Below are 23,959 nucleotides of genomic sequence, written 5' to 3'. Positions count from 1 at the left end.
GTTTTGGTTTTTGCCTGTGGAGAACTCTCTCTTTTCGTTTTGTTCTTCTTGTCTTTTCTTGGTCGACTCTTAGATTTTGGTTCCTGTGTTTGGTTCAACTGGACCGATTCTTAACCCGTTCGACCGGCCCAACAGAGAACCGACCGCAAAGAAAGATGAGGGAAAATGAAAAAAAAAAAAGAAAGAAAGAAAGAATTGAGATTTTAATTTAATAATTAATGTCACTCCATCCGAAAAAGAAATAAAAATAAAAAATAAGAGTTAATATAAAAATAAAAAGGGTAATTTACGAAATTACGTAAAAAAAATTGATTCTTTTATATGAATCGATCTGATTCAATAAAATTTTATTTATTTGTTCGATTTGGTATGATCGAATCCTATTTGATCCGTTAATGTCTCTCTTATGAGTCTCTTCATAGGTTTTATTTATTTATTTATTTTTTAAAAAAATTACGATTCTATAAAACCCTAAAAATTTACTAATATTTTTTTTTGAAATATAATTCGCCCCATAAATAAATAATCAGAAAACAACTTTTCATTTTAATTATGAAAAATAGAAAAAAACGATAAGAATTTGGACGAAGGTCAAAAAAGAAAAAAAAAAAAGGAATTTAATTACGACAGAAATGCACCGTCACACCGGCGTGGCGCCACAACTGCGTCCCGTGTTGCTCGTCCGTTAACTGCGTCTGTTTCTCGAGTCTCGTGTCGTCGTGGCTTCCGCCCGTTACGAAGCGACCTCTCGGCCGGCCGCGGAGTCCTCGCCACCATGGCCCGATACAGGCTCGTGGCCGTGATCAAGAACCCTTCTGACGAGGACTTTCTTGTGGTACGTCAGGCTCCGCCTCCCCCGCTGCCGGAGGAGGAGTACCGAAGTTTCGTGGATTCCGATCTCTGGGACTTGCCATCGGCGCCGCTGAACCCTCTGGGGGGAGATCGCCGGTCGGAGACGGTTGTCGAGGGCGCTTACTCCCTGTTGGATGACCTTGATTTGGAAAAGTTCGATGTCGATTCCGCCCTCGATGAGGTAATTTTTGCTTCTCTTGTCCGGTTGAGCTAGGGTTACTGTTCTCTTGCTTTTAATTAATCTTTGGTGGAATAGTTTTTGTGTAACTTCAATTCAAGAAGACGGTCAATTGATGCTATATGTGTTGCAAAACCTAGTTGCCGTGATCTAAATTTGCTAGTATGAGTCTGCCGTGCCGAAAGCCGAACTGATAGGAAGACTTGGTGAAGGATGGGAGAAGGGCCTTTGGCGGCATCGATGGTGGCTTTCTAGTGCTTCAACTCTAGGTGATGATGGCATTGGTCAGGTTGAAGTACTCATGCCGAACATGTGAACTATCAGCCAAAGAAAACGATTATTTCACCTGATACACACTCTATGTCTGATATGTCTCCGGAGATTTTACGTTTATGTTGTTTAGCCAGAAAGAAACCCCAAAGGGATCGTGGGGACTTATCAGGATAATATATCAATCAACAGGTATCACTTGTACAAATGTTTGGTAACCAAGAAGTGCTACACATGCTCGCACATGTATGGAACTCATTTGTCTAATGCCAGTGAATCAGGTGAAACCCATCAACATGGTTCTGCTATTTGATGGTAACGTGTTTTTAAACTGATTTTACCAACATGGGTACTTATGTCATCCATCATCACCTATGCTATGATACTATCTCATGCTGTTTAATAAGATTCTGATGATGATCGATCTCTATGGTCTTTCAGTTTTTCAGTTCCTTGTATGGATGTACTGCTCTTTAATTTCTTTGCTGTAATGACATTTTGGTATTTAATATACTTGGATGATTTGACCCGTAGCAACTCTGCTGTGTCATTTTGATGCTATCTTTATCTGCTTTTATGAATTTATTTTCCATGGAAAAGTAGTTGTATCCATGGAAAACATACATTTGTTTGTCTCTTACCTGTACCGTACATCCTTTTTCACACAAATGCTTGTGTGTAGGTTTTATCACTATCCTATCTGGAAAGCCCACTCGAAGGACGATGGTCGGTATGGAAGTTTGTCAAAGAACCTGAATTTGGTCCAGGACCACCTGTCAATGTACTGTTTATACTTGGAATTGTAAAATCAAAGGAAGGGATCTTAAAAGGTACTTGTATATAACCAGACATGATTTCCTAGACTTTAGCATGATCTTGAAAGTTTATATAAATTTAGAAATGTTCGGTTCAGAACCCTGCATAGGTTCGAATTGAATGATGTAGTTATCATTGCATTATGTTGGTTATTCATCTGATTTAACATCAATTCTTCATTAAGAAAATAGCTGAAGATGGTATGTTCTTTAAGAAAATGCTTGATATAGGTTAGGTTTGACTTTAAAAATGAAGACCCAAAGAGGAATAATGAGGTTCCTGGTGGTTTAGGCTGTTCCTACTGAGTTGACGTTGTTCTGCAGAATAAAAATCTAAACCCATTTTGGGAGTTTAGGAACTTATAACCTTATTGCTCATATTATGTATTATGTGCATGTTGACAGACATGCTTATTTGATGACAATAGCATAGCTGAGATGTTGATCATTTATCATAGATCTAACTTTTCTCGGCATTTGAGGAAGGATTGTGGACATTCTTTATCTTTTTAACCATTATGCCTGTCATTTGTTTCTTGTAGGTTATTTCATTGCACTTAATTTATGGGTTTTATGTACATCCTTTGCCAACTTCACCATGAATTTCATGCTGGAGATCATTTTCCAAATATCAAATAAACTATTACCTTATCCCTTGGCAAATATTTTGTCCCAGGTAGCAGCATAGTTTCTGCTGATCTGTGTAGAGATATACTGTTTTCTAATACTAGTCACTAATTTATTATTTGGAAAGCAACAAAACAATTTGTTTGAATAATAGAAATTAATGAGTGTTTACTGGATTATTGATGTTGCTGATATAGACATGTGAATAGGTACTTTTTCAGGTTGTGTCTCTGAATAGTTTTTTCTATATGAAATTAGTCAAATCAACAACTTGCTTGAAGTTTTTTCTTACCCATTTATCTTTTAGATAATTGTGAGTTATGTTTGATCCTTGTGTTCTAATCCTTGGTATAGATCATAGTGCAGAAAAATCCTTTGGGCACGTATAACTAGATTAGGAATGAAAGTTTCAACAGTATCCAGAATATTAAGTGCTATATCAAGGATGTCTTGCTGGCACAGTATGCTGCCTGCATTGCTGTTAGGGATGTTCCTTTTGTGTTGGATGCATGTGTGTGTCCTTTTTCTTTTTTTTTTTCGGTTGGGGTTGGGGTTGTGGTGGAGATTGTTGGAACTTACGGCTTTGTTATTGTTGTTAGTTGTGGTGGGAATTGTCAAATTCTCTTGCCTTTGTGTCCTTCATCAGATGTTTTCCTCCAGAAAAGTCACTTGGAAGTATGCTGGGAATGAAGGTAGCAACAATTTCTAACTAAGGGAAGTTGGTGTTGAAGGCTCAAAGCCATTTGTGGAACAAAGGGTGACCTGTTTTTTTCAGATACTTCATATTGCATTTTTGTTTAGATTTTCTCACATAATTTTCATAAATAAACATAACAAATCAATTGAATATTATTTTGACAAAAGTAGGATGGTTAAAATTATGCCTGTCATAGTGGGATCTCATGCAGTTTATGTATTCTATTCTTGGATAAAGTTGCTCTGATGGCATTAATCTTCTACCTTGCAGTCTTATACTTCCATTTAATTTTGTTGAACTTTAAGTGTACTTGTTTTTAATAAATTTATTAAAGAGTTACCAAAGCATAATATGTGTTGTATTGGATAGTTCTACTAATTCTGGTGAAGTTCATCCCACTTGGTTATCCGCAATTAAGATTTTTGAGTGTAAAGGTCTTAAAATTTTTCAAGAGCTTGGATTAGAGCGTATAGCCATAGAGAAGCTTTGGACGGGGGAGGATTGACATATCTGTAAGAAGACATGGATCCCATGCTTTGTCAGTATGGACGATGAATGAAGAAGAGTTAGAAAGTGACGATAGGTTACAGTAAGTGAAGGTATCTTCTTCTTTTATGTCTGCAAAGTAAATCCCAAATTTATGACAAGTGAGGATATTTTCTTTCTCATATAATTTGTGAAGCAGAGTTGTAAGGATGGACAGTTTTGTCTCTCAGATCTAGCTTAGTTACTTGGAACACTGCCTAGTTGACCCTCTTGCTTGTTATGTATTTCTTGGGTAATTTGCAAAACATACGAAATTCTTGTTTCTTGTTATAGTACTTTAACCACATTGTCTATTGATGCTTTCGTAGAGTCATGCCAGTGGTTGTCAAAAGAGAGTGCCTTGATGTTGCTTCAGGAAGTAAAGGCAAGTGCCACATGTGTAGGGCCTTTTGTATTCATGGGAATTGTTCCTGGCGTAGCAAAAGCTACCAATGTTTCAGCAACTTGCACCTTGCATTATCAGGTTCTCTGGTTCCCCCTGACTTTTTGCCATCAGATGGTTTAAATACTTCAAATCATCTTGTTCTTCCTTCATTAACTTTTTTTCCTTGTTCTTAAAGTTATCTTTATTAGGTGCATGATTCAATTTTTCACATTTACTATGAGAAATTGTTGCAGGAACTTAAATGCTATGCTACTGTTTGCCAAAAAATTAGGACCTCTTATTACAATCATGCCATTATTTGATGTCTGATGAAAGCATATGCCGAACAAGATTGAAATTCTATAATAAGCGATATGTTGAAATTCCAAGTTATTATGGATCAGGTCTGCTAATCTACCTATTTTTGCTTTATTTTATGAGGATACTTGTTGATATTCCTGTGTATGCATATCTGAATTTGTCTGATCTTTGTCTTTTGATTGATTTTTAGATTAAACAAAATAAATTCATATTTTACCTTTTATCAGACTTATAAGATATTTCTTTATTGTTCAGTGAAAATATCTAAGTTCTTATGACATCATGGTATATTATTTAATCTGCTCTTTAGCCCTTATACTGGGTAGTTGAATTTCTTCATTAAGTCAAATAACTGTGTCTTACACAAGAAATGCTGCTATATTTAATTGCGAACATGCTTTTGTATCAGGAGTACCCTCCAGGTATCACACTTGTGCCAATGAAGAGTAGAACTAGAGAGCCATTTCACACTACAAATCTGATTGTAGTGGCGGCAGATGATGCAATTAATGAACAAAAAGATTCTAGCTTTGTTACTTAATTCTCTGCTTGTTGATCCTGGATGCTCGTCACGTTTCCATCCTGATGTAAGGAAATCTCTTTTTTTTTTTACTGATGAAATTTGTTTATAGTTATTTTTATTAATGCTTTATTGTTTGATGATTAAAAGACTTATCACTCAAAACAATCAAAACACATGATTTGTAGTCGAACAATTCTTTGATAATCATTTTTAGTTAAAAGTCATAATTTTGTTATCACAACATACAAATTTTTATAATTGGAAAGTGCTCAGCAAGGGTGGAAATATGTAACTCAATCTTGTTATTTGTTAGTCTCCTACATCATTGGAGCTTATTGATTCAAATTTACCATAATTTTTTTCGTTTAAATTGACCAGAATCCATTTTGATTTAAGTGTTGGTTAGTATATCTGAACTCTAATATACCTTTTGGTACATTTAATCATGTGATGGTTATGGAATGGTACGTTTTTTATTTGTACTGTGATGGTGGTCTATCGAGGCCATGGAGGGAGGACATTACTATGTTATCTTCAATCTCAATGTGATAGGAGTTCCACACTTTTGTCCTGTCATATTTATATCCATAGTGGTAAAGTTTAAGTCTCTAAAGGTTTTTTGGGCACATGTTGCTTCAGCATTGAGTAGGATTAAGTTACACCAATGACTAGGACGTATTGGACATGTAATTGGGATTATATTTTTAGCTTATATGATTATAATGTGATCGATGGTTGATTTTTGTATTGACACCATTTTTTATCATTATATGTGTAATTTTGGATTGTATCTAATGAGCTTATACAGGTCGATACTCATGGTATGTCATGTATCTCTAATTTCAGTTGATATTATAAGAGGACATACTAGTGAAGGGGTTTTGCTAAAATTGGTGAAGATAATTCTGAAAAGTCACTAATAGCATTGTCATCAAAGGGTGGGAGAATGTTATTTTTGGTGATATTATAAGAGGACACACTAGTCAAGGGGTTTTGCTAAAATAGGTGAAGATAATTCTGAAAAGTCATTAATAGCATTGTCATCAATGGGTGGGAGAATGTTATTTTTGGTGACTGCAATTATGCTATTGATGGCAAGTACTGATGATTTTATTAAGGATGTGTGACTCAGGTGATGACTAAGCATGATGAATGAACTTCAACAATCATCAGTCAAGAATGACATATGCACTCTGTGAAGCTTATATTGAGACAATGATTGAGTGACAATGATCAAGTGATGGTGGCAATGTTTAACACTTTGAAGACTCAATCAAGGAATTTTTATATATGTATTTGATATACCATTTTTTTATTCTTTTTAGAATTATATTAAAATTTGAAAGGTAATTAAATGTCTTTTAGACACATCGCACCCTCTGTTGCACATGGATGCATATGGTCCTCAAAATGGGAGTAAATGTTAGCATCGAAACCATTGCAAGGGATCCTTCAAGAATCTCACTTGCAAGTAACAGAAATTGCATCATTAATTGCTCAAACTAGAGTTTTCTCAGTTTGTTGTGCAAAAGAATTTCTATTAACATATGATTGCCCCTATAGATTCTCTTTTTCTATATTTTGTTTTATTTGTTAATCTACAAATGAAATGGATTGATTGTATCATAGCATTCCCTCTTACTATTTTCAAAGTGCATTGACATTTTTTTATATCTAGCTGTTCCTTTTTTCATTCTTATTTGTTCTCTGTGTTTCTTATTAGTTGGCAGATCTTGTAGCTAAATTGCCAAGAAAGTTAGTGGTGTTTGTCACTCATCATCACTATGATCATGTGGATGGTATGCCTTCCATTCAGATATGATTCAAATTTCATTATATATAGCTACTGTTTCTTCTAAGATATTACCAGTTTGCAACCCTACTTAAATATTGTCATGTTGATCGGGATGTGTTGATATGATTTAAAATGTTCTATTCCAGCAAAGCATCAGCTATGCTAGTCCATGTTGGAGTGGCCAATATATGGTTAAGCTAATTTTTGACTTGTACTGATGGAGATAGTGGTGTGTTAACCAGCATGATGTGGAACTATACTGTGTCAGATAGGTATCAGTGTGTCTTCATGCCATGTTATGCCAATCCTTTCTCCTACTTAACATACTGTTAGGGGGTTAGATTTTTATTTCATTCTTATATTATATTTGGCTCTTTTAGCAGTGATCATTTCTTAATAAGGACATTATTTGTCAGACACCACCATTCTCTCTCCCTCTCTATGTATAGATTAAGTGTTCTTGATTATCCAAGAAGACATTCTCGTTAAATCGTCTTTGTTTTAATTTTTGACCAGAACTGATCATGTGCAACTCTAAATTGACTAGCTAAAGCCTGGTTTATCCTTGTTTTACCCCAAAACAAGAGAAAGCCTAGCTTGTTAAATCATGTCTAAAGGCTCAACCTATACAAAAGATGAAACTTTATATAATTTCATGGATCTTTGACTCTCTTAAAGTACTTGTTGGGGTTTGTACATACCCTTACTTGTAAAGACAAGTTTGTTATATTATATTAGTTGTTCATACACCAAAAATGACAGTCTCATTTTTGGATGCATAATTGACTCGAGATCTAGGCAAACAAGTATTAGCAGCAAATACGTTATTGAATGCAGATCTAATATCTCTTTTTCTTTTTTTCTTTCATGATGTAGATTATATTGCTAGATCATTTACTTTCAGGTCTCTCGGTTATCCAGAAATGCAATCCTGATGCGGTTCTGTTAGCACATGAAAACACTAGTCGTCACATAGGAAGAGGTATAACTTTGTTTCAATTTTGGCTCTGTTGAAGTATATGAATTGACATTAAGCACACCCTATTTTGCAGTTTATCTTCATTATATATAGCTAGTCCTGATCGAAATGGGGTCATGCTACTGGTACAAATGAAATAAAAAAACATCGAGTTTCGAGAAAAAGGGCCACGTTTTTATTTGCATGTTCTTTTTTGGATTGATTAGGAAAAGTCTGTAGCATACTGAAAATAAAAATTATAAAAATTTCTTAGATTGTCAAGCTTTAACCTTGTCACAATCCGACCCGATGTGGGGACAAGAGTTGGCACAGGATTGCATTATATTGACATATTTGCACCTTTAAGTTTGAACCCAAATTTTTGGATAATAATAAGTGTTCTTATATATATATGTATGTATATATATATATATATATTCACCGTGCTTTGCATAATGTGGCAGGTGAATGGTCTCTTTGTCGCACCTTGATATCTGGTGGAGAGAAAATACAAATAGGTGATCATCGATTTGAAGTTATCTTTGCACCGGTATGAATGTGTTCAACAATTCAAAGCTATTTCTGTGCTGAAAATACATGTGTATGTTTATGTTACGTATGTATGTCCACATGTTTGCATGCATGATCATACGAAATATGTATCATTATATATGTGTAGACATATATAAAGAGAAACTATTGTGAAGAAAGATTTATTAGTGAAAATGTGAAATATCACTAGAATTTAGTTGAGAAGGTTAATATATAATAGAGCTCCTAATGATGCTTCGTTCTTGGGAAATGGTTGTGTATGTACCTCTAAGGGATGTTGTCACCCAAAATTTTCTATATTGGTCGTATGTAAAGGTACAAGCCTACACTAATGAGTGGGCTGCCGTATTCCAGTTGAAGGCATTTGAGTTTTGACCGAATTTATCAAAATTTCATGGTTTTGCTGATATTTGAGTCAGCTCTGGAGTCCTGAGGGGGACTGCTTTTTTAAAATTGTCTATATTTCAAACATCACTAATTTTTCCAATATACTTCGCTATATGTCAAGCCCTTGACTTCTTTTACATGCCTAGATTTGATATCAACCATATAATTATTGGTCTAATATGCTTTCAACTTGGCGTACGTAAATGTATTATGGTGTCTTCTTTTACAAGACTACAATGGACAAAAAGGAAACCTAGTGACATGGTTTTGTAGATTATTCTTGTGGAACTGAATTCCTTAAGTTGGATAATGATGAGAATTCACCAGATCAGCTCTTTAAAATATTTTTGCAGTCTAATTTATAATACCTACTCTTTTCTTGGCTTATATGTACTTACCAAGCTACTCTCTGAATTCAGGGTCACACAGATGGTCATCTTGCTTTGCTTCATGTTTCTACAAACTCACTCATTGTTGGAGATCATTGTGTAGGGTAAGAATTTGAATACTATCAAGGAGATCAGTATTGTGGCATAGCTCTATAACAGAAAAAAATAAATTAGGAAAATGAAGCATGCTCACATCTTGTTTGGTTACATGAGAGGATGAATATTTCTTCTTTTTTTCTTAGCCAATTTTTAAATGTTTAAACAACTTAAGCTAAGGATTTCCTGATCACTCTCATAATAAAAATCTTTATTAGTGAGCTCCATAAACATTCATCAGTATTCTTGTGAGCATGAATCTCATGCTACTTTTTTCCAGAAGTATGAGTGTATAATTAGTATTGAGGAGTAGTTTGAGTCTTTGTTTTGTTATATTGTCCTTTTATGAAGATTTTGCCACTGGAGTTTTATTTCATTAGCTTTAGTAAGGAATATAATCAGTGATAAATATCTCCAGAGATTTATCTGAATTATGCTGTATAATCTTACAAATGATTACTGTTAAGAGACTCTAATTCAGTTTTGCTGTTTCACCATTCTGTTACCTCCAGAATGTAAACTCATTTATTGTCCTTTAGGGATCATTAAATCAATAGTGAGAAATCCCGTTTTGTCACGGACAAACTTCTAAACAAGGTGTTTGATGTAATTCTTATGTATGTTCGTGTCTTTTGGCATGTTCATGCCTTGTACAGCATGTAAAGGGGCGGCTGAAGGCTTAATAGTCCCATTTTAGTTGAGTTGGTGGCCTCTTTAGGTTTATAAATAAAGGTTGTGTCATGTGGACACATGCGAGAGATTTTCGGTCTGTAATGGATCATTTTACCCTTTGTTGTGTAACTGTTCAGAGCTTGTAAAGTATGTTTGTAATTTGCATTGTCTATGTAGTGTTTTTCGGAGATGTTTGCTTGTGGATCCCGATTGAGACGTTTTCTCTAACCCGTTATCTCTTTCGTGGGTCCTAAGGGATAGGGGAGACTTCGGGGAGGCTGACCTTTGCGGACGGACACGCAAGGGTGCCGCACGACTTAGGCAAAACCAGCTAAGTCCGTGACAGATGGTATCAGAGCGGGACAAGCACTCATAGAAACACTTAGCATGCAAACGTGGGGGACCTAGCGGGGCTGCGTTGAGGGCAGTCAGTACACGCGCGACCGTTTGGGGGAAAACGGGCATGGAGATGTAGGGAAAAGGAGTCGCTCAGAGGAATGGCCAACCCTTCGCGCAAGAGGCACCATGAGAACAGGCAAGCTTGGAAGAATGTGGAGCGCACAAAGGTTGGGATGGCTGAGTTTGAGCTACAGCTCAACGTTGACAACTATACTTGATGGTGCTCAAGCCAAGCGAGGCGCTTGGTAAAGGATGAGACCATGCAAGATGGAATGAGTTGCTCAACGACCAAAAGAGTTATGCAAAGCTCACAGAGGTGAGGGGAATTGCTAACTCGAAGAATTTGGTACTCATGCATGGGCTTCTATGCGGACGATGGAATGTTCGTGGCCATCCCAAGGCGACCGAAACTCGACGCTATGGAGCATTGAAACTTTCTCTTCGGCATGTGAAGGATACGTCCGTAGGAGGCTGAAGTGTGCAATGAGTTCAGCATGTTGCTAGGCCTTGAGTGGTGCAGCGGGGGTTGTATTGACGTTGAGTCGCAATCTAGCAAGTGCGTTTGCAGGAGGTAGAACAATGCACAGTTTGTCCAGCAGATCGGAGTAGTCCAAGGGGATGGTGGTCTCTGAAATGAAGAGAGATGTTGCTCTAATGGGACAGTTATCCAGGAGGGATAAGTCCCGGCTTTCCAGAGGGAGAATCATGTGAGACGGACCTCACATGTTGAGGAGGAGTACCTCAACAAACAACAACTCCACGAAGCTCGATGGACTGAGCAAGCGGCGAGGAGTCGTCGCATGATCTCGCTTGAGAGAATGCATTGGTGGATGCATTGTGAGATCAAGTGGGGGAGCGACCCAAAGCAACACAAATGAAAGCACACTTGGAGTCGATGTGGAGATCGGACTCAAGGGAGGGCTGACCCGTAGAATGGTGGGCACGAGGACCACCATCGACTCAATGTGAAAACGAGGAGCGGAGCAACTTGGGTGTAACTTGGCGAAGTACCCAAGCCGCATGAAGGGAGCCAGCATAGAAGTTGGAACGTGGAGCAGAGGCATAGTGCTTTCCTTAGACAGAGGTCAAGGACATGAACTCTTACAGAGGCAAGAGTAGGATTATGTTGTTCCATGGGTCCTTTATTCTGACGGAGCGGACTCATCTTGCATGGTGCCAAAGACGAAGGGAGCTTCGGGGCACATGCACTTTATCTCGGAGAAGCATTTGATGGAGGAACTAAGGCGACTCAATTTGCGGAGGCGAAGTTGGGTTCAGAAGGCCTTAGCACGGGGCAAGAGGACGCAGAGGCGGGTACTCTTGAAGAATATGCCACAGTGTTGCCATTCAAGTTGCCATGAAGGAAGCAGTGCGCAGCGGAGATTGTGCTGGTAGGGGCAGAGGCCCAGGATCCAGACAATGGAGCATAAATTACAGTGAAGTCGGTGGACTTCGGGAGCTACTAGGCGACGGACTGTCCTAGAGCGGTGCTTCATCTAGGTGTGACCCAAGAGTGGGTGGATGAAGATCGATTGCCAAATGAGCGAACAAAATCGAAGGTGAAAGAGACCCTGCGATGTATTGGCAGAGGCCACACATGGAGGGTTCACAATTCGAGTTTATTCCACAAGGATCAGAATGCAATGGAGATGTCACCAGGAGGCGACATGGTGCAGCGGATCGTGGTGGAACAGTTCGTGGCAATGCGATACACACGACATAGCCCCGTGAGGGACTAGATCATACGGATGTATGATCGGGAGCTACTGGAAGTTCCACTTCGGTGAATAATACGACGGCAAGAAGGGCTATGGATTCAAGGAGTGAAGGCCATGGTACCGCAGAGGCGAGTCTTCCGGGCGTGCATCGAATTTTGCATCGGATGAAAGCCTTGGTCATCAGCATATCGGGGTTGTGTTCCACCAAGGGAAAAGTTCGAATGCAAGTACCAGTGAGTTCTATGGGAAGGACTTGATCATGCAGAGGTATGATCGAAGCAGCTGGAGAGTTGGACTGCTCCAGAGCTCATATTCGCTTAAGGGAGCCCGGCAAGTCAGAGGACAAGGTCGAGTAAGCGAACGTTGCTACCAAGGAAGCTAAGGAGAACAGAATTGGTGCAAACCCTATAATGCGATGGCAGAGACCATGCATGGGAGTTGCAGTATGTCTTTCCATCGACCAAAGGAGAGCTGCTTGGAGAACACAGAGGTGTTGAAGCAGGGGGTCGAAAGGGGCGAGGAAGCGACGACGAGTCAAGAGGGACTTAGCTACCCAAAAATCAAGCATCAGTTAAAATGGAGGTGGACTCAGAGGAGTGCCACGAAGACATATCTACTGATCGTGAAGAAAAGGGATGCAGATGCGAGGCGACGGATAGTAGGGCCATGGGCATGGCAGCGCCATGGTACCGCAGAGGCGGGACTTCCGTGAAAGTCATTGATCCCTTGCTCTCATGGAGGGAGAGCGCTTGGTCGTGAAAGGGGCCGAGGAGGTGGAGCATGCAGAGGCAATCTCCAAGTACCGAGACAAGGCTGAAGGGCAAAGGCCGAGGAACTTCGTAAGACCGGTGTCAATGAACTTCTCATCAAGATAGCCGAAAGTGAAGGACTTCGGGTCATGCAAGAGTGCATAACCAAGGAACGAAGCAGGCAGTACGCGGTGTTGTACCTTTGCTACTCAGTGGAGTAGGCGACAGGATTGATGGAGAAGACGGTACAATCCCAGAGGCGACCAAACCTATGAGAGAATTATTCCAAGTTGGGGTGAAAACTTCCCGCATTCCAGAAGTTCGATGGCATTGAGAAGGTGAATCATAGTAACTAACTTAACGCAAGGAGTGCAAACACTTCAAGTGCTTCAGAAGTGTGAGCAAAGAGCAGGCGAAGGCTAGTAACCAGCTCGATGCATGGAGTACAACCTCGAGGAGGCGGGCGAAGTCAAGTAACCTTTGCCTTCTCAACCCTTAAGAGAATGGGCGAAACCGAGTACCCCAATTCTCTTATCTATCCAGCAGAGGAGCTCTGCACAAGTTCAAAGACCCTTCGAAGATAATGAAAGACAATAGTTGTCAAATCCTCACCAACGGTGATCAGTGCTACTGAGAGTAGATTGTCCGCTTCATTTCCCAACGAAATGCCAATCGAAAGCGGAAGTGATGCGAACCTACTTGGATATGACAACTAAGTGAAAGGAGAGTCAATGAGCAAATTTTGTGGAGGAAGGACCCAAAACTTCAGAAGTTTGTGAGATGATGCTCGTTAAAGCTCCAACAAGCATCCACCCAGTTCAAGCAGCATGAGGCATTTGAGAGACTGGCGCAGTAAGGATGGTCTTTTCCTTCATCTGGGGGATCCGCAGGAATCAACAAGGATCAACACAACTCAGCTAACCCCACGCCAGAGTCAGAGTCATTGGTGAGTTGAAGCAGCATGGCGGATCAAAGGTTCGACTACTCAAAAACAACAGTGGAGAGCAGCTAGGAGCCAAGAGGCGCATTGTAGCTGGAGCAGAAGATTGAAGACTCAGCAAAGGCGAGGAGTTGCAGTGTCGACAAAGGCTTCAACGAGGACGTCGAAGGAATAAGTGGGGGAGAATGTCACGGACAAACTTCTAAACAAGGCGTTTGATGTAATGCTTATGTATGTCCGTGTCTTTTGGCATGTTCATGCCTTGTACAGCATGTAAAGGGGCGGCCGAAGGCTTAATAGTCTCATTTTAGTTGGGTTGGTGGCCTCTTTAGGCTTGTAAATAAAGGTTGTGTCATGTGGACACGTGCGAGAGATTTTCGGTCTGTAATGGACCATTTTACCCTTTGTTGTGTAACTGTTCAGAGCTTGTAAAGTCTGTTTGTAATTTGCATTGTCTATGAAGTGTTTTTCGGAGATGTTTGCTTGTGGATCCCGATTGAGGCGTTTTCTCTAACCCGTTCTCTCTTTCGTGGGTCCTAAGGGACAGGGGAGACTTCGGGGAGGCTGACCTTTGCGGACGGACACGCAAGAGTGCCGCACGACTTAGGCAAAACCAGCTAAGTCCATGACAGATTAGTGAGGTTATCATGCAAAACATCTTGAAATGGTACCTGTGGCAAGAGACGCAAGCAATTGATATCTAGATGCTGAAATTTGACCTCTCTCATTGATAGGTTTGGCCAGATCATTTGTAACACAAACCAAGAGATCCTTTGTTGCAGTTATGTGAGTTATTATAATCTCCCAGTCATACAATGCCATAGGGTTTCCATGCACCCTCTTTAAGATCTACTATTCACTTGCCATTACTTAATCATGACTCACCGGCATGAAGTACAATACCAGGATTCAGAATTATTAACTCTAATTTTGTTCAATACACACATGGAGATTGTCTGTAACTTTAGTTCATGTAATACCCTGCGTAGTTGTACTCGGACTGTCTTATACTGGAATAGTTTATTATCTGACTAATTAATGTCCTTCACACCCACATAATAGTATTTGAAATTTAAGGAACTAGGTGTCCGGAATGAACTTTAGTCCATGTAGTACCCCTTCATTGTTGTGCTTCGTACTGTCTTATACTGGAGAAGCTTATCGTCTGACTAATTAATGTTCTTCATGCCCTGATAATACTATGAAATTCAAGGATCTAGGTGTCTTGAATGATAACATATTTTCTACGTTTACTATGATGATAACTTCTCTGTGATCTTTTTTGCCAAATTTTTTATATTTTCTCAGGCAAGGAAGTGCTGTTCTGGATGTAAGAGCTGGTGGAAATTTGAAGGTATTTATTCTTTGTAGAAGGTGTATGGCAAAACTAATTTCTGCTGGGAAATCTTTTGATGGTTATTAGTATCTCTCACCATTACATGTTATATTTGGAGTTCCTTTATAACTTTATTTGACTTTTTTTATCTCCATGGTACAGCAATTGTTAACAAACTATCATATATCTTACCTCATCTTATATGACCTGATAAATTTCTGACATTTAGATTATTTTCTTGTTTTGTTTTATCATATTTTTTAATCACTTAATATTAGAATTGCCTTTGCTCAACAAAATTATTTTGTTTGCTTTCTGACAAGATCATGTCAGTTAGGAGTTTAAATGTTTGGATGTGCAGGAGTATTTCCAGACAACTTACAGATTCTTGGATCTCTCACCACATGTTTTAATTCCAATGCATGGTAGGATCAACCTTTGGCCAAAACGGATGCTTTGTGGATACCTCAAGTATGACACTGGTTACTGTATGCATGTCCTGTTAAGTAATTTTGACATCATTCTATTGATTAATTTAATGCTTCATGTCATGGACCAAATCTGTTCAATAGTTAAAAGGGGCACCCATTAGATAAAGTGCCTGCAAAGGTACCTGGAACTAATGGTACTTCCATCACTTTCTGGGAATTTTTCATGTAGAAAGGTCATGCTTCCTTTCTTGTGCTTGTATTTGTGCTACTGCAAATTAGAGGAATTGTCAATTTAAGAGATAGATTTTTGAGATTTTCAATATTCTCATCAACAAATATGGGAGAGGACAACTATTGTTTTGATTGTCGGGACTTGGTTTATGTTGAATCATATTTGTTTCAGTTGATATGATTATCTTAAGCTGAAAAGCTAAAATATTCTTTTAATCTTATTCTGAGCACTCAGGTATGACTCATCTTTGTCTAGAAGACTAAGGTCGACTCCATTGTCGAAGTAGCACATAAACTAAATCAAATTATGCTTTGAACTTACAAAGTCAATATTTTTGCATAAAAAATAAAAAAGGTTTAATGATTATACCTTCATTTTGCAGGCACCGAAGAGACCGGGAATTGTCCATTTTGAATGCCATTGAAAATGGATCAAAAACTTTATTTGATATAATTTCTAAATCATATGCTGATGTGGATATCAAATTTTGGCTTCCAGCTTCTTCGAATGTAAGAATTCATGTGGATCATCTTGCCTACCAAGAGAAGCTCCCAAAGGTAATTTCATTGCGTTATTTATCAAATTCCCTACCAAGAGAACATGATGCACATCTAGAAGTGCACCATCTTGACTCTGGACCTCTCTTGCCTCCTTAATGTGTGTCACTTTCACCCCTCATGTCTTGATCATGATTTGAGCCACGACATGAAGCAGAATGCTTTCTATTACTAAAAACTGATGACCAAGTGGTGAAGCTTGTGACTAGTTCTTGTTGTGATTGGTTGGTATTTTTAGCCATGAGTTACAATTGGCTGTGGTTATTAAGGCCTAACTGATAATTGTAGGTTTTAGTATATTTCAAAGTGTTATTTCCATTGAATGGTTCATATACTCTTTAGTCATTGATTAATTTTGTCTAAGCCATGAGTTACAATTGGCTGTGGTTATTAAGGCTTAATTGATAATTGTAGGTTTAGTATATTTTGAAGTGTTATTTCCATTGAATGATTCATATACTCTTAGTCATTGATTAATTGTCTGAACCATGAGTTACAATTGGCTGCATTTATTATACTTAATTGAGAACCGTAGGCTGCAGTAGATCCCCAACTGTTTTTCCATTGCATGTTTTATATACTGTTGAAGCATGCAGGATTTCTCCATGGAAGATTTCATTCACAGTTACGAGATGTTCCTTGAAGAAATGGGTGTTAGCAACACAGAAGAATAAATCAATATGAAGCTTGTCGGATTTTCTCCTCCTTTCTCTTCGATTATGGTTCGTCTTTAATGATGTCCAAGTGAATATATTGTAAGACTCCTCAATGATATATGAAACCTATAAAGAAACTGACCGGTGATGGATTCTTTGTTCATAAATAATGTCACAAGTCATTCTGTATTTGGTTGCAAATGATCTTAACTTGTATTATAGTATTCAGTGAACATTAATCCCATGCTCCTATATATGATAAACATTGACCACTAGGCTGTTCTATGATGAAGCGTTTACAGAAACAAACAAATTCCTCTTTATTAGAACATTAACCTCACCATTTGCATTGGTTATGCAGGATTTTTCCATTCAAAAATTCCAGGCATCCTGTGGGTCGCATTTTCTCTGTCGATGGTCATGGACATATTTGAAGAGCCGAGGCATTGTTAAAGTGATTGGAGTTATCGGAGCTGCAAGTTTTGCCATTGCCTTTGCTGTAAAGGAGAAATTCAGTGGATGAAATCTGAACCCCTTTGTTTTGATCCACTCGCTTTGGTTTGATTTCCTCGTGAACTCGTGAGGAACAGAGGAAACAAGTTAGATAAATGATCTAAGATGCACATGATCCTGATTGGGAAATTGTTTGCAGCGGAAACTATTACAAGCTTCGATGTGCATTTTTCCATTAGGTTTGTTCCTTCTTGAATTCAACACCTTCTTAGAGGTTGATTAGAAGCCACTCATTGACTTTAAGCTCATGTGATTCTTCTCTAAATTTTGTTTTACTAACACAAAACAGTGGTGTAACTTCTTTGTAATTTGTTTTATGCCACTTTTCGTCGACTCTTTGACGTGCCATTTACATGTATGATACATTCATTGCAAAGAAAGATGTTCCAAATGCAATCATACATTTCGGTGTTTGGCACGATACCTCTGGACATCTCCCAAATCATACATCTTTTCTTTGTTTATTTCTCGTTCTCTTTCTTGAAAGCCTGATGGCCATTCCATAGCCATCCTTGCGAAGCCCAGAGATTACAGGGGCTGTCACCTCCCACGCTATAAATATTTCGAGCCACTGCTCCCATTTGGATCCCATGAGAAGCGAGCTAACCCTGCAAACAGTCACAACCAATCCTCTTGCCTTCCTAATCAGCCTGTTCTCGACAAGCATCTCCTTCATCCGACGCAGCAACGCCTTCGACACCTTCCGCTCCGCACCCTTTCCGAATCACTGCCTTCAACACCCGGATTGACCGGAAGGAGACCCCGGAGGCCCACGTCCTCAAGGCCGACCTCCCGAGCGTCGAGAAGGCCGGAGACGGAGGATGGCAGGGCGCTCAGGAGGTCAAGACCATCGACATCTCCGGCTACTGTGAGCGTATGCGCCTCTGACAACGTATTAATACTGCGCTCTGGTTTGTCGAGGCTGCTCGACCAAGAGAAGAATCCCCACACGTCAGCTTGATTCACGAGCTCGGCACACGTCATGAGTGCTTTCGATTTGAAGGGGGCTCATTCTTCGTTCATGAATCGGAGCTGCACACGCAACGAGGCCGCCACCGTCAATTGTCTCCCAACGCGGCGATCCGCGCCTCCTCCTGCCCGTCCCTTCTCCTGCCGAAACGTGTCCTTGACGCCACGTGTCAGGTTACCAACCATCTGATCACTTGAAAAGGATACTGTAACCGTGTGCTAATGGCAATGCCAGGCTTCATTGAGCGGTTAAATTAAATTATTCGCTAATCCCTAACCCCAATCTTTCTCCTATTAATACCCCGTCCCACTGGCTTTGTTCCTTCCTTCCTTCCTTCGGTGCCTTCCTATCGATCGACGTCAGTTTGCAACCCTAATCGCGGCGTTTCTCCGATTCCTTTTCCTTCCTTCAAGATTCTTCCTGGTTCTGCCCCCCTTCTATTCTTTCTTGAGGTCGCTCGCTTGCCCTGCCGGTCGGGCTCTAGGGTTCGATTGCATACGACGTCTTGAGGGTTCCGACCCCAGATTGGGGGAATTTAGGCGTTCTTGACGGGTTGATCGGTGCCTGGGTTCTGTAGCCATGTTGGGCACGAGTTTGCAATGGGGACCTGCGCACCAGGGGGATCGCTCCTACATTGCCGTCAAGCCGCGGAGGAACCATCGCCGTCAACACCAGCGGAGCCCGCAAAGGTCCCGGTGCAACCCTTCCACCGCCGCCGCTGGAGTGTCCCCTGCCGCTCCTCCGGTTTCCAAGGACGGCGGCGCTGTGGCGGGGGTCGCCGATTCCCGTGACTCGAACAACCAGGCTGGATTGGAGGAGCCACCTTCGAAGCCCCTGTCGGTGGCCCCTCGGCCCTGTAACTTGGACCGATTCTTGGAGTCCACCACCCCATCGTTTCCCGCTCAATACTTGTCCAAGGTTCGGAAAGTTAAGGCTCCTTTTCGTGATCTTTTTTTGGTTCTGGGAGTTCTATTAAGGTTTTCTTGGTTTTCAGACGACGATTAAAGGGTGGAGGACTTGCAATGTGAAGTTCAAACCTTATTTTGCTCTTTCAGACCTCTGGGAGTCATTCAAGGAATGGAGTGCTTACGGTGTCGGTGTTCCTCTTCTTCTTCATGGCAATGATAGTGTCATTCAGTACTACGTTCCCTTCTTGTCTGGGATTCAGTTGTATGGTCAATCGCGCGCCCCATCTGCCAGTTCTAGGTATTGATTCTTGCGACAGTTTGGAGCCTTCCAATCATGATTTCTTCATCTTGGCACGAAAAATATTTCTTCTTGCTTTTGTTTATCCTCTTAGAAGTAGCTGCCATGTTGAATTGTTTATTGCATATATACGTTGTTATATATGCATTCTATTATTAGTGTTATATGTTGATTCTTCCTGATATGACTTGCCTATTGGATTTTGGTAACATAGAGCAAAGTAACTGGGGCTTGTTCAGCATGTCATCTTATCAAAGTAATTGGGGATCCTCTTATCTATGGAGTGAGCATTGTGAAATTCACAAAAGTTGAATATGTTATGTTGGTTAAATTCACTCTAGCACGTGGAAGATAGCACTTCTGTTAAGTTCACCATCTTTAATCATTTGCAAGTTGTATGTGAATACATAGAGTATATACGGAAATAGATTTGGATACATCTCTTTATCCATGGATTGATCTCTTTATCTTTCTTTGTTTCGAACTGATGGTGTAGGATTTATTGCTGTACCATCTGATGTCCTACTTATCTAAGTTGTTGACTAAATAGTGATAAACTGTCTAGTGTGTGTATTCAAGTTTTTATAAAAAAGGAGATCAAGATGCTGTAGAAGTTATGAGAAATTTGGAATGTGCTACTTGTCCAATGTTTGCATGTTCTTGCATGATCTCATATGATATTATCCTTCTCTGATGATACAATTTGGTTGTCACTTGAATGAATCGGTCAGCCTTTCCTAATATTGCATCATGTGCTAAGCTAATTGTTAGCCGATATCAAGTTCTGTAGAACAGTTCATGTTCAGGATGGATCAGACCATTTAAATCACATTGGTGGGGGGTTGGATAATTCAAAACAGATAGAAATTGATCAGACCACATTGAAACCTGAACGATTGGAATTAGCTAGTAATGATTGAGACTTGGTTGAGATGAATCAACTAGATTAAAACGTTTGAGAGTCGGTCAGATTGCCTGGAGTACAGTTCAAACTTAAAACTGGCTGGAATCTGTTTCAGACTCTCTGGAACCGGTCATGCATGATTTGGCTGATCGGTAACATGATGGAATTGGCCAGTGCAGCTGGAATTGATTGAAACTAGCATGGAATCAACTAAAATTGGTCTGGGTTGGCTAATTCCACCTGATGATGCCTAGTGGATCTCTGGATCGGGCACAGCTGCAAAAGTAGTATAACTGTGTTCATCATATTATTTATGAAATCTTGAAGTATCATTCTCTAGTTTTCAAATTAACTGGTTTGAGGAATCAAACTGAAATTTTTACATTTTGACCTTTTCATAATCTATGTTTCTTCTTCCGTAGATACAAGTTGCTCCTAACTGGTTAAGTCTTTTCATGCCCCATAAAAGTTATTTTCTTCTTGCATGTTAGATTAAAATATCACCACTTGACACCTAGATCTATCATGAACTCTTTGCTACATTTTGTCAAAGGCCATTGCATCTTTAACATTTTCTTGGGCTTCCATGTGCATTGGACATGGTTTTTTTTTCTTTCAGAATGGAAAGAGCCTATTTATGACTCTGTTCTATCCATCAAAAAGTAGAAAACCATATTGCAAATTTCATATTGTGAAGTTCATTATTTGTGGATATGGATGATGGTTACTCTGCTTGTTTCTTGTATAATTACTACTCGATAGTGTATGATTCAATATTTGTAATTATTTAAGGCTGCCACAAGTTAGCCTGTTCTTATTAATTATGCACAACAGGCAGATGAGTCAGGAAAGTGATGGAGATTGTCGTGATTCTAGTAGTGATGGAAGTGATGAATATGAGTCTGAAAAGGGCCCGAACTATTCAAGTGAGTGGATATCAACTGGTGGCACCAGTCTGAGGATGAATAAGTTGTATGTGAGTGAGAAGCAAGCACACAGGCAAGATGGATCCTCTAGCGATGATGATAATTTTGGAAATTCTCAATGTCATCTGCTCTTTGAGTTCCTTGAACAGGATCCTCCATTCATTCGTGAACCTTTAGCTGACAAGGCACGTTTTTCAACTTATTACAGGCATATATGTCCCTAGGGTTTTAAACCTGCTTATGATGATGACCTTTTGTGTCTCGCAGATTTCCGATCTTGCTAGGCACTTTCCTGCACTAAAGACACTAAGAAGTTGTGACCTGTTGCCATCCAGTTGGCTTTCTGTTGCATGGTAAGATTTATTGATAAAGTCTTACTTGCATCATAGATGATACTCAAATATTTCTATGTGCAGGTACCCTATATACCGGATACCAACTGGCCCAACCTTGAAGGATCTGGATGCTTGCTTTCTGACCTTTTATTCTCTTTCTACACCGGCAAAAGGTAATCTTTATCTTCTCCTTGTTTTTTTTTATTTAATGCTTCCATGTATAACGTCATGATATTTTGATTTAATGTTTCTTTTTCTTAGATGGAGAGTAGAAACAACAAGATTGCCCCTTTGATTATTGATTATGCCTATTGCATCAGTGATTAAAAGGAACAAATCCTTGAAGCAGAATGTTAGATCCTTTTTAAGTTAAAAAATAAAGAACATGAAACATCAGATGCTGTCTTGTATGATTTTGTACTTACGTGCTGTGCTTTTTGTGCAGATGATGGTAGTGCTTGTCCAAGCATTAAGCACTCGCAGGAGGTAGATGGTGTACATATGATATCTCTTCCCCTTTTTGGGTTGGCGTCCTACAAGTTCAAAAGCACTGTATGGACTCCTAATGGTGGGTCTGAGTTGCAACTGGCAAACTCCCTGCTGCAAGATGCAGACAACTGGTTGCGCCTCCATCATGTTGAACACCCGGATTACAAGTTTTTTGCTTCACATGGTGCATACCGAAGATGAAACCTAGCAGTTAGTGTCTAGGTTTTCATTGTCTAATGTTCCCAATAGGTTGAAACTGATGACTGAAAGATGGATGGGTACATATCTTGCAGGCCCTTCACTATTTTAGTGGGCCCTTGCATGAATGTTCTTGAGAGCATGATTTAGGAAAGTAGGGCAAGATAAGGAGAGCAAGGACAAAGATTTGTCGAAATAAAATTAAAAAAAGAAAAATGGGAAAAAAAGTAAATGGCAGAAAAGATACCTCTGCTGGAGGGCTGGAGGAAGGGAAAAGAGGAAAAAAAAAAAAAACAGGAAGGAAAGAGTAAAATAAGATGATGATGAGCTCGATGAATTGAAGGGGAACTGAACACTTAAAGCTGGTGAAAGATGAGCCGTGCAGGTTGGATCGCCCTGGGAACTAGATCTGGTAGACGACGACAAAGGGGTAAATGTTCTGTGTGCTTTTCGGTTCACGGATATTGGAGTGGACATAGATTTTTTTGTATTATGTCCTCATAAATCAGAAGGTCATGCCTAATAATATTCTTTGGCATGCCCGATGAAGCCCCTTGATTCCATCTAATTCAGGCTAACTTGATTGTATTTTTTTGTTCTTTTTCTTGTTCTGTATGACTGGAACTTTTTTAATCAATAGGAACTGGGCTTAGGTATGTTCGTGAATTTTTTCTTGTCCGTTGATCATTAACGGCATTGTCTTTCTAGGGAACATTTGTTTTGGATGCCACGAGCTCAGCTCCCGTGTGGCTTACTTATTCTGACCGACAAAGTGCAATCAATCCATGTGGTGGAAGCTAGGCTTGCCCGGAGGCATGAGAGGTGGGCATCGTTCAGCTGTTCGTTGCTCGATGCCGCACGTTTGTGTTGGTGATGACCCGTGTCGCTGTTCTCCCTTGCTTAAATCAGTCATCAAGCGGATTCCACGTCAGTTGTCGCGGAGCCGTGGTAGGCTGGTACTCTTGATTCTCGAGCATGTTGGTGAGTCGTTGTGGATATCGGTGCTCGTCCCTTCGTGCTTAATGCTGCAGTAGTTCACATCATTGTCTTCAAGTGAGCGCAGCAGCGAATGGCCAACGTTCTGCTTGGATGCATCTTAAGATATACACGATCGATCACCAGGTCGATGGTGCCGTGCGGCAAATAGACGGACGGCGACAATGATTTCATCGCCCGCCGTGAATGACGCAAATGACGCGAAGACGTAATCTCGACAGGGCAAGGCATTTCCACTATGAGGTAGCCAAGGTGATGAGGGTAATAATGACGACATGACGTGCCACGACGTCATGCCCGAGGGGGAGGGCAATAATGCCGACTCGATGTGCGTCGACGTCACCCGCTCTCAGACAACGACT

General features: G+C 39.9%; 1 protein-coding gene and 1 pseudogene across 1 annotated transcript; both read left to right on the top strand.

Annotated features, from left to right (window-relative positions):
* Positions 1 to 646: 646 nt before the first annotated feature.
* LOC135617066 (uncharacterized) lies at positions 647 to 17,974 on the top strand (annotated as a pseudogene).
* A 308-nt stretch (positions 17,975 to 18,282) lies between these two features.
* Positions 18,283 to 23,267, top strand: LOC135617067 (uncharacterized). The gene is made up of 6 exons (XM_065116970.1): positions 18,283 to 19,461; positions 19,538 to 19,749; positions 21,488 to 21,764; positions 21,847 to 21,932; positions 21,996 to 22,087; positions 22,360 to 23,267. The coding sequence occupies exons 1-6, from the start codon at positions 19,123 to 19,125 to the stop codon at positions 22,602 to 22,604; spliced, it is 1,251 nt and encodes a 416-aa protein (XP_064973042.1). The 5' UTR covers positions 18,283 to 19,122; the 3' UTR covers positions 22,605 to 23,267.
* The last annotated feature ends 692 nt before the right edge of the window (positions 23,268 to 23,959 follow it).

The sequence above is a fragment of the Musa acuminata genome, chromosome BXJ2-7 (assembly GCF_036884655.1).
Source record: "Musa acuminata AAA Group cultivar baxijiao chromosome BXJ2-7, Cavendish_Baxijiao_AAA, whole genome shotgun sequence".
Lineage (NCBI taxonomy): Eukaryota > Viridiplantae > Streptophyta > Magnoliopsida > Zingiberales > Musaceae > Musa > Musa acuminata.
This window is presented reverse-complemented; position numbering and strand designations above follow the sequence as displayed.